General features: G+C 31.9%; 2 protein-coding genes across 7 annotated transcripts; both read left to right on the top strand.

Annotated features, from left to right (window-relative positions):
- The first annotated feature begins 348 nt into the window (after positions 1-348).
- Positions 349-5,829, top strand: LOC105448993 (putative sodium-dependent multivitamin transporter). 4 transcript variants are annotated; one of them, XM_011687933.1, is made up of 10 exons: positions 349-522; positions 949-1,151; positions 2,676-2,719; positions 2,819-3,040; positions 3,121-3,461; positions 3,551-3,670; positions 3,904-4,121; positions 4,375-4,592; positions 4,663-4,901; positions 5,455-5,829. In XM_011687933.1, exons 4-10 carry the CDS (start codon positions 2,843-2,845, stop codon positions 5,744-5,746), a joined length of 1,626 nt encoding a protein of 541 aa, XP_011686235.1. In that variant the 5' UTR covers positions 349-522; positions 949-1,151; positions 2,676-2,719; positions 2,819-2,842; the 3' UTR covers positions 5,747-5,829. The 4 variants fall into 4 exon arrangements, with proteins under 4 accessions (XP_011686235.1, XP_011686232.1, XP_011686233.1 ...); XM_011687930.1 differs by having other exon boundaries at positions 2,595-2,719; XM_011687931.1 differs by lacking the exon at positions 349-522 and having other exon boundaries at positions 946-1,151; positions 2,595-2,719.
- Positions 5,830-6,108: 279 nt separating this feature from the next.
- Positions 6,109-10,020, top strand: LOC105448994 (putative sodium-dependent multivitamin transporter). 3 transcript variants are annotated; one of them, XM_011687935.1, is made up of 9 exons: positions 6,109-6,414; positions 6,532-6,657; positions 6,782-7,003; positions 7,080-7,417; positions 7,503-7,622; positions 7,855-8,072; positions 8,307-8,524; positions 8,582-8,832; positions 9,450-10,020. In XM_011687935.1, the coding sequence occupies exons 2-9, from the start codon at positions 6,532-6,534 to the stop codon at positions 9,664-9,666; spliced, it is 1,710 nt and encodes a 569-aa protein (XP_011686237.1). In that variant the 5' UTR covers positions 6,109-6,414; the 3' UTR covers positions 9,667-10,020. The 3 variants fall into 3 exon arrangements, with proteins under 3 accessions (XP_011686237.1, XP_011686238.1, XP_011686236.1); XM_011687936.1 differs by having other exon boundaries at positions 6,109-6,433; XM_011687934.1 differs by having other exon boundaries at positions 6,109-6,446.
- The last annotated feature ends 190 nt before the right edge of the window (positions 10,021-10,210 follow it).

Below are 10,210 nucleotides of genomic sequence, written 5' to 3'. Positions count from 1 at the left end.
ATCACAATGTAATTGAGAAATATATCACAATTTAATTGAGTATATATTATTGCACTAGAGGTTTCATTTCGCAGACTTTCACTGCTATATATGTGGAAATATAATTTTTTTTAGGCTACTTTGCGCTGCAGATTTATTCCATGTTTCGATCATTATCCGTTTTTTAAACTGTATCCTAGGCAAATCTATTTGATCATCATCTGCAAAATAGAACATTTCTACAATTCGACATAAATAGCTATTGTATAAACGAGAAACTTCTAGAACACTTAAATAATACACGTAATAATTTTTTGAAGCATTTGATGACAGCATGTGGCAATTTCCAGCATTAACATAATTATAATTACAATGCAATTAATCAAAACTAAAGAAAATAAAGGCGATCTCGCACTTGAAAGGGTCTGCGAGCCGCCACGTCATGGCCGTTTCTGGTATGTGTGGAACATTCGAACACAGGCAATAGAATTATAAGGAACAGCAGGGGAAGAATAGAAACGATTGAACTACTATGTGGAATGTGTAAGACATATTGGACTATTAAGAAGAGAGAAGACTCGTGTCATATTTTTCTCAATCGAATTGTATCAGAAAAAAAGCTGCCAAATACGGAAACCAAAAATTTTTGAAAATTTTTTACGCAATTAATTGCCTTTTGTGCTCATACTTAATATTTCAGATCAAATATATACGTTTTTGTATTTGATAAATTGGACTATTGATTCACCAAAAAAAAATGTTCTACTTATAAGCGGGAAATTCCTTTACACATTTCCTCTAAGCAAAAAAATTTTACATAAAGCATATTCTTCAGCTATAACGCGTATTTATCTACAAAAAAGTGACATAATTGCGCAATAATTAAGAATATTATCTACAAAGAAGTGGCGCATGCGCTATAATCAAGAATACATTTTCATAGTAATTCGATATTCCTCTACATTTTAGAACATCCTCTTGAGCCATATATGAGGAAAATTTTTTAGCATCAAGAGGGTTCCTCTAAAGGATAGAATATTTTTTTGGGTGTTATTACTAGCGAGATCCGCTAAAAAATAAAGTGTTTTTAAAAAGAAAGAAAAAGAAGAAATTCAGCGACCGTCGGACGGACTTGTTGCACGCAAATTCCGGACTTCTGATTTTCACAAAAAGTAAGCAAATCATCGATACAGGTATTAAAGGACCATCATATTTAAAATCTTCCCTGCGGACGTATCACATATTCAATATTTATATATACAGGGTGTTCAAAAATTCAACTGACAAACTTTTAGAGATCAAAAAGACCATTTTTTACACATGGACCTAGGGTCGAAAGCGTGTCGTTACATTGCTACGGCAGACAGTTCGAAAAAGGTCGGACCTCGAAATATCTAAAAAAATATAAGTTTTATAAAAAATTGTTTTAGACAAAAGTTGTAAGGTGTTAAAAGATTTTTTATTTACCCTACAACTTATCTTTTTTGAGATATTTCGAGATCGATATTTCTATATGTGTACATATAAATATCAAGATTGATGGTAAATAGTCATAAAATTAAAAATTAAATAAAGTTAAAAAATTAATAACTTATAACTAACTTTGTTCATTTTAAATAAATTATTTCTTTTAAATTTAACTAGTTATATTTGAAACATTTTAATTTTTTTCTAATAAGTTTTTCTAATAATTTTTTCTCTTTAAAAAGAGCTAATATTTTTCTTTTCTATAAAGATTTTACAAACAACGTCAGACAATCAGCATTTTGCAGCCACGTCCTTCACAATTGTTATTACAATTACGTGACTTTTCAAGCATGTATAATTATTTATGTTCAAAACACGTTTAGTCCATTATTATGTCCAAAACGTAAAATACTGATATTGTCTGACTTTCCGTCTTTAGGCTAAAAAAACGTTAAATATACATTTGTTGAACTATCGAAGAATTTCGTATAAAATATAATGATTTTAAACTAAAAAACGACGTTATAAACGTCTTATAAAATGTTTTTATAACGTTATTAAACATTTAAAAAAACAGATGAAATTTTAAGCATTTATTTTTCAGCTTGTATGTTTAATTTATTATACGATTTTTAAATATATTTTGAATATAGCTATGTTGCTAGGATTTATTACTTTAAATAGAAAGAAACAATGATGAATTTTACTAGCAATTATAATTTTAAAGGAAAATTAAGAAATTAAATATTAAAATAGTACTTCTATTAAAATTCAATTATTTTTTTATAATATGTATATATGTATTTATTTTATAGTATAGATGTATTGTATTTTATTACATTATTATATATTTTTTTATCATTTTTGTATATAATAATGTATTATACAATATATTGTGTAATTCCAATTAATTTTATACTAGTTCTTATTCTTAATAAACATATATGTATATTATACATATACAGTGCGAAAACGTTTTCTGGAAATTCTCTTTGATCATATCAAGCACTGTCTGCGGTTTCTTCTGAATTTCTTTAACAGTTTCAAAACAGCGCTCATGCAATTTCATCTTCATTTTTTTGAGAATAAATGATTTAGCTGCCTATGACTTTTTTTATTCTTTTAATTTCTTTCACTTAATTTTTCAGACAAAATGATAGAAATAAATACTTTAGGATGGATTGACTATCTGGTTATAGCGGTAATACTGTGCATATATGTTGGAATAGGTATATATTACAGATTTAGCGGAGGGCGTCAGAAAACTACGGAGGTAATTATTATTGTTAGAAATCTTCTTTTTGAGGAAAATCCCTTAAGACAAGGGATACTTTCTTCTTTAATTCTTTGTAAAGAGTAATGTGTTTCACAGGAGTACTTTGTTGCAAGTCGATCAATGAGCATCGTGCCAGTCGCTATCGCTATGGTAGCCTCCTTCCTATCTGCCATTGCACTACTCGGTATATCAGCTGAAAATTACACATATGGAACGCAATATGTAGTAATTAACGTATCATATCTATTGGGTACTTCAATAGTATGCTACGGATTCTTGCCAGTATTCTTCAAGCTCCAAGCCACGAGCGCTTACGAGGTGAATCTAGCGAAACTTATAATTTTGCCGTAAAAAGTTTTCAATGGCACGTATATTTGAGGGCATATTATTTCTTTTAGTACTTAGAAAAACGTTTCGGACTAAAGGCTAGAATAATGACTAGCTTTATTTACTGGATTCAGCTGCTGTTGTATTCAGGAGTGGTGCTTTACGCTCCTTCTATAGCCTTAGAGGCTACTACAGGAATCTCGAAAATTGTCAGCATTATTATTTTGGGCCTCGTGTGTGCCTTCTATTCGAGTATAGGCGGCATTAAGGCTGTGCTAATGACTGATGTATTTCAAAGTTTGCTCATGTTTACCGCTGTGTTCTTAATTATTAGCAAAGCTGCGAATGACGTCGGGGGCCTGGGTCAGATCTGGGAAATCGCGAGGCAGGGACAACGGCTCGTGTTTGATAGGTATCTCATCAATTTTTCTATTATTAGTTACATGAGTTTTCTGGAAATCATGTACACGTAGGCATTAATTGACGTTTTACTTCTGTTAGCTTCGATCTGGATCCAACAGTAAGGCATACATGGTGGTCTGTTACGCTGGGTGGATTATGTACATTTTTAACACTTGTCGGAGTAAACCAAGTACATATACAACGCATGCTGTCTGTGAAGTAAGTTTTATAATTTGAGTGACAGTGGATAAATTAAAAACATTATATAACATTTAGAACAATTGCTGACGATTTATGTATCGTATTTAAACCGATGACAAGTTAATCATATAATTTTAATTTTTTTCTATTTGCGTTCAATAATTTCTTTTCTCTCTTAACAATACGTTTATTGATCAAATTGTGTTTGAAAAAAAATTGACGAAGACTGCGCTAAATAAATTTTATTTTAGAAATATGCAGGCTTCGCAAAAGGCCATGTGGCTATCTTGGCCCATTACGACACTTCTCATAACCACTACTTGCTTCTCAGGATTGGCGATATATAGTAAATATTATAAATGCGATCCAATTCTTAAGAGAAGAATTATTTCAACTGATATGCTTATGCCATTGTATGTTATGGACACAATGTCCACTATTCCTGGTTTACCAGGCCTCTTTGTTGCAGGTAATATTTTTATCGCAAATAGACTGGTTCTTTAATGTTTCATAGAAATTACATGTCAATTAAAATAAAAATATTTAAACGTACAAAAGTTTTTATATGTAATTTCACGATAATTTTAAAATAAAATTGCGCAATGGATATGCCTACAATATGAATTTTGGATCTGTCCTTTTATATATAATCAAGATAATAGTTTTGAAACGAAAGTGCATAGTAGATTTTTTAAATATTAATTTTGTCTATGTATTTTCAGGTATTTTTAGCGCAGGCCTCAGCACGATTTCTGCGGCGTTAAATTCTCTGGCGGCAATAACGTTGGAGGATTACCTGAAACCCTTATATAAAAAGTGCATTGGACATGAATTTTCCCCTACAAAATCAGTCTACATTGCTAAAGTGTTTGCTTTTACATTCGGTATTATTTCCATTGTTTTGGCGTTTTTAGCTCAATTTTTGGGTGGAGTACATCAGGTAATGCTTATTACTATTTCTAAGACTAAACTAAGATTAATAGCGAAAAAATAAATTTTTTAAATCTTAGGCTTTCTACTCTATTATCGGAGTAACTGGCGGTCCGTTGTTAGGCATTTTTATGCTTGGCATGGGCACGGAATCGGCGACAGAAGGTGGTGCGATAGCTGGTGTTCTCACGGCGTTTTTATGTTTATCTTGGATCGTCTTCGGTGGGTCTCACCCGATACCATCTAAATTGCCAATTACTATTGAAGGCTGTGATAATAATATTACAAATATGACAATATCTGTCACCAGCTCTTACAAGTAAGTTATTCGAATAACAGCTACACGAAAGAACGGCTTTGCTGATGAATATAAAAATTAATTTAAGCTAGACACGAAATCCGAAAATAAAATTGTTGGGTTGTTATGTTGATAAATAATAGAACAGAGTGATTTCTAGCAAAATATATTTAATCATCAATAATGAAAAATTAATAAAAATAGTATGCTTGGTTGAACTTTAATGTCACTCACACAGAATAGAAATAAATTCAGAGTAAGCCCCTGGCTTTCTTAACGAGAGCTGTAATCACACAACGTATCGCAGAAAAAAAATTAAATCTTTAACTAATTAAAGGAAAACTTCTACCAATCAGACAGAAGAAAGCGATATCCTCTTTGTATTTACCAAAAATATTTGATTAATACTAATCAATTTGCTTTAATACTAATCTAAAACTTATTTATTATAAGGTTCATTTGCTACACTCGTTCACTCGCAAATGAAAGTAATTTTTATATATTTCACCAAAACCATTTTTGCCATGTATACACACGTGAGATTATCTAATGGATTGTCGTATCTTCTTTTTAGAAATACCGACGACAGCTCATACTTCTATTTGCATCGCATTTCATACATGTGGTATTCCCCCCTCGGATTCTTAATAACGTTCTTTTTTGGACTGCTTATTAGCAATCTGTCTCGTTTATTTATCAAGAATCAAAACAACGAGTTAGACATTAATTTATTCTTTCCCATGATAGCGCGACGTATACGTTCTAGGCGATGTAATATCATAACAAACGAAGAAAATTCATTGTTAAACAGAAAGTATTCTTTCAGCGGCGTAATCCACGGGGAAGACGTACGTTGCCGCCCATAAAATCTGTGCAAAACTCTAATATTTTAATTGAAATTTTTTATATTAAATTTTTTAAAGTGTGACATAAATAAAAATATGTATTTTTAAGGTAATAAGATAATAATAAAAGAGATATATAGAGTACGAAAATGATAATAAATAAGTGTACGAACATTTAAGTGTATGAAGAGTTATTTAAGTTTACCATGTGATTAGGTACTTCAATATTTGATTTGATTAGATATAAAATCTTTACAAAGATGATATAGTCATAAATGTTGCATTCTATTGCATCTAAAAATGAGACGGTACGTATATCCGGCGAGATATCATCCGAGATATCATCCTTGGCTGCAATACTTATTAGAAAAAACCGCTAAAGAATTCAGTGCTACAGACTGACAACCTTATCATGTCATTCTTGCTTTGCGTGAAGTTTTATTTAAATCACCTATCAAAGAAAGCCTGTAGTTTCTTGAATGCCAATAAGAATATAACGACAAATATCAATATTATCAAAGCTTTAATGAAGTCAAAGATCGAAATGATAATACATTTCTGGTATCTGCTACACGTGCCTCACGTTATCTAGCTGAGATAGCCATATTGCTAATATATCTATGCAACCTGAAAAGACTCTTATTAAAGCTATTAGTGTGGTGTGACTTCTCTGATCTTTCCCGAGACAGGTTGAAATTGATCTATTAAGTTAGAAGATTAAGTAAATTAGATTATCTACAAAAACTAAATCTTACAACTTTCTCTATTTAAATTAAGCAACATAATTCTTTAATTTAACATTTTAGATGAAAATGACGCAAATAAATCCCTTAGGATGGATCGATTATCTAGTTATAGCGGTAATGCTGTGCATAAGTGCTGGAATTGGTATTTATTACAGATTTAGTGGAGGACGTCAAAAAACTATGGAGGTAATTATTATTATTCTGAGAATATTATTGTTAGGTGATTATTTAGTGTTAGAACTCTTGTTAAAACAAGTCGTTTTATTTCTTTTTAACGCGAGGCTGTAATAAAGAATAACATGTTTCATAGGAGTATTTCATTGCAAGTCGATCAATGAGCACTGTACCAGTCGCCATCGCTTTGGTGGTCTCCTTCCTATCTGGAATTACGATGCTTGGTTCATCCGCTGAGATTTACACATACGGGACGCAATACGTTATGATGAACATTGCGTATATTTTAAGTACTCCCATTATATGCTATGGATTTCTACCAGTCTTCTACAAGCTACAGGCGACAAGCGTTTACGAGGTCAGTTTAGCAAAATTTAATTTTATGACAGGAAGCTTTTGATAGCAAGTATTTGAAGAGATATTACTTCTTTTAGTACTTGGAAAAGCGTTTTGGAATAAGAGCTAGAATGATGGCTAGTTTTCTTTTTTGGATTCGATTGCTTTTGCTCTCAGGAATAGTGCTTTATGCTCCTTCTCTGGCCTTGGAGGTGACCACTAGAATGTCTAAGACTGCCAGCATCATAATTATTGGCCTCGTATGCGCTTTCTATTCTAGCTTAGGCGGTATTAAGGCCGTGGTAATAACAGATGTATTTCAAAGTTTGCTTATGTTTGCCGCTGTGTTCTTAATTATTGGTGTGGCAGCGAGTGATGTCGGATTAGAACAGATCTGGGAAATTGCGAGGCAGGGGCAACGACTCGAGTTTGATAAGTATTGCATCGATTTTTCTATATTAATTGCATAAGTTCGGCAAATAGCGTACCCTTTGAAAAATGATATTTTATTTTTTTTACAGCATTGATCTGGATCCAACAGTAAGAAATACCTGGTGGACTACTGTACTGGGTGGTTTATGTATAGATTTATCGCTTCAAGGAGTGAATCAAGTACAAATACAGCGTATGCTGACTCTGAAGTAAGTTCATAATTTAAGTAACACTGAATGAAATTGAAAATTATAAAAATTATGCAAGAGCAATTACTGACGTTTTGTTTATATGTAGTTAATAAAATTAACGTTGATAATATAAAGTTAATTTTTTCTTGTGTTCACGTTATTAAATAATCTTCTATTTTAACATGACGTTTACCAATTAAACTGTGTTCGAAAAAAATAAAAATATAACATTGAATAAATTACGTTTTAGAAATTTGCAGGCCTCGCAAAGAGCCGTCTGGCTCGCTTTGCCCATACGGTTGCTTCTCTCGATCGCAATTTGCTTCTCAGGATTGGCGATGTACAGCAGATATTACAATTGCGATCCGTTGCTTCAGAAAAGAATTAGTTCGCTTGATATGCTTATGCCATTGTACGTTATGGACACGATGTCTAACATTCCTGGCTTACCAGGCCTCTTTGTTGCAGGTGATATATATCGTGATATTTATCACGAACTGACTGATTCGAACACTTAATGTCTCTCAAGTTACATTTATTATAAGTTACGAAAATGAAAGTCTTTGAAAATATCAGTGTTTTTGAAATATAATTTACGTGTAATTTTAAAATAAAATTGTAAAGTAAAAGTGAGCAATAGCTGTGTTTACAAATGCTAATTTTGGACTCTTTCCTTGTCTTAATTTGTCTTTGCATTTCCAGGTATTCTTAGCGCAACCCTTAGCACAATTTCTGCGACGTTGAATTCTCTAGCGGCAATAACGTTGGAGGATTATATAAAACCCGTATATAGAAAGTGCATCGGACACGAATTTTCGCCTAAAATATCAGTCCCCATCGCTAAAGTGCTCGCTTTTATGTTCGGTATTATTTTAATTGCGCTGGCATTTTTAATGCAATTTTTGGGAGCATTACAAACGGTAATACATTACTATTTTTAAACATAAAATGGTGATAAAAAGTTTCTTTTATTGCAGACTGCTTATACTATTTCTGGAGTAATAAATGGTCCAATATTAGGCATTTTCACGCTTGGCATGGGCACAGAATCGGCGACGGAAAGCGGTGCGATAATCGGTACTCTTACAGCATATTCGTTTTTGTTCTGGATTGTTTTCGGTCAACCACGCCCGATACCACCTAAGTTGCCAACTACTATCGAAGGCTGTGATAATAGTATTGCAAATATGACGATGTCCGTTTTGCAAAACGGCACAAGTTTCTCCAAGTAAGTCGTTTAATAATAGTTACTTAGAAAAAAAAGGAATTTTTTTCTCATGTCAGTGTAAATACATAAAAATTAGGCGAGATTCATGTATGGAAATAATTATATTGCAACATCAAAATAATTACGTAGGGCGCTCGAGCTGCAGATATAAAATCTATATTGCTATAAAGTCATTTAACGGCATTATTAGTATTATTACAATGCTTGAATGACATAATTATAATAATTCATTGTTATTATCTAATGAATGAACCGTAATATGACAACTGATTGATTAATTTACTCAGATATCATAACAGATTCAATACCGCCTGTGTTCGCTTTCAACTTGTGTTTTGCCGATATAATCTAATAACCCAGACAATATGTATGTTGCTAGATTATATCGGCAAAATGCAAATTGCAAATGGATAGAGCGGATTTTGTTAGCAGAACTGTTAAATTTCCGTTGTCATTCTATCGACAAACTTTATAGCAGGAACTTTCAAAATCTATCTCGATAGATTTGATTAATCGGTTTTTTTTTCAGATGATGGCTTTATTTTACACTTCAAAACCTTTTTTTCCGTGTATACGCACGCGAGATTATTTAACAAATTGTCTATACTTTTTTTCAGAAGCACCGGCGATAGCTCGTACTTTTATTTGTATCGCATTTCGTATTTGTGGTACTCCTTCCTCGGATTCATAATAACATTCTTACTTGGATTGCTTATCAGCAATCTATCTCGTTTACTCCTGAAGAATCAGAGCAACGAGTTAGACCCTAATTTATTCTTTCCCGTAGTAGCACGTATACGTTCTAGATATAAGGACGTAAAGAATGATAAGTAGTTCTTATTGTTAGTTAGACAGAAATCTTTTCACGAGTAATTAGAAAACAATAAACAGTCGCGCCAATAAAATGTATTATATGTAAAATATTTTAATTGTAATCTTTTTAAGTTTTTTAAAGTTTAAAATAAATAAAGTACTTTTGAAGTAATAAATAGAACAGAGTATGAAAATAATAATGAGCAAGTGCAGTGCGAATACTTAAGTGTGTGAAGAGCTATAAGTTATGTAATTAGTTACTTCAATATTTAACTAGATATAAAATCATTATAAAGAGCAAATAGTCATAAAAGTTACGTTTTATCGCATTAAAAAATGAGACGTTACGAATAAATTATACGAGATATCATTCCACTTGGCTACAATACATTTGAAAGACCGTTAAAGAATTCAGTGCTACAGAGGGGAAGCCTCATCATTTCATTAAGGGCTCTGATTTCGCATAATGTCTTATCTCATCAAAATTACAATCTGTCAAATAAAACCTGTAGTTTTTAAAATAGATTATCAATAAGAGTATGATGACAGATGTTATCAAAAGCTT

The sequence above is a fragment of the Wasmannia auropunctata genome, unplaced genomic scaffold (genome assembly GCF_000956235.1).
Source record: "Wasmannia auropunctata unplaced genomic scaffold, wasmannia.A_1.0 LD336078.1, whole genome shotgun sequence".
Taxonomy (NCBI): Eukaryota; Metazoa; Arthropoda; class Insecta; order Hymenoptera; family Formicidae; genus Wasmannia; species Wasmannia auropunctata.
The sequence above is the reverse complement of the archived record's forward strand: the minus strand, read 5'-3'. Positions and strand labels throughout refer to the sequence as shown.

Coding starts and splice junctions, on each gene's coding strand:
- LOC105448993 (XM_011687930.1), top strand. CDS start 2,600: ATGATAGAAATAAATACTTTAGGATGGATTGACTATCTGGTTATAGCG. Junction 3,462..3,550: donor CAACGGCTCGTGTTTGATAG/GTATCTCATCAA, acceptor TACTTCTGTTAG/CTTCGATCTGGATCCAACAG. Junction 4,902..5,454: donor TCTGTCACCAGCTCTTACAA/GTAAGTTATTCG, acceptor TCTTCTTTTTAG/AAATACCGACGACAGCTCAT.
- LOC105448994 (XM_011687935.1), top strand. CDS start 6,532: ATGAAAATGACGCAAATAAATCCCTTAGGATGGATCGATTATCTAGTT. Junction 7,004..7,079: donor AGGCGACAAGCGTTTACGAG/GTCAGTTTAGCA, acceptor TACTTCTTTTAG/TACTTGGAAAAGCGTTTTGG. Junction 7,623..7,854: donor CAGCGTATGCTGACTCTGAA/GTAAGTTCATAA, acceptor ATTACGTTTTAG/AAATTTGCAGGCCTCGCAAA.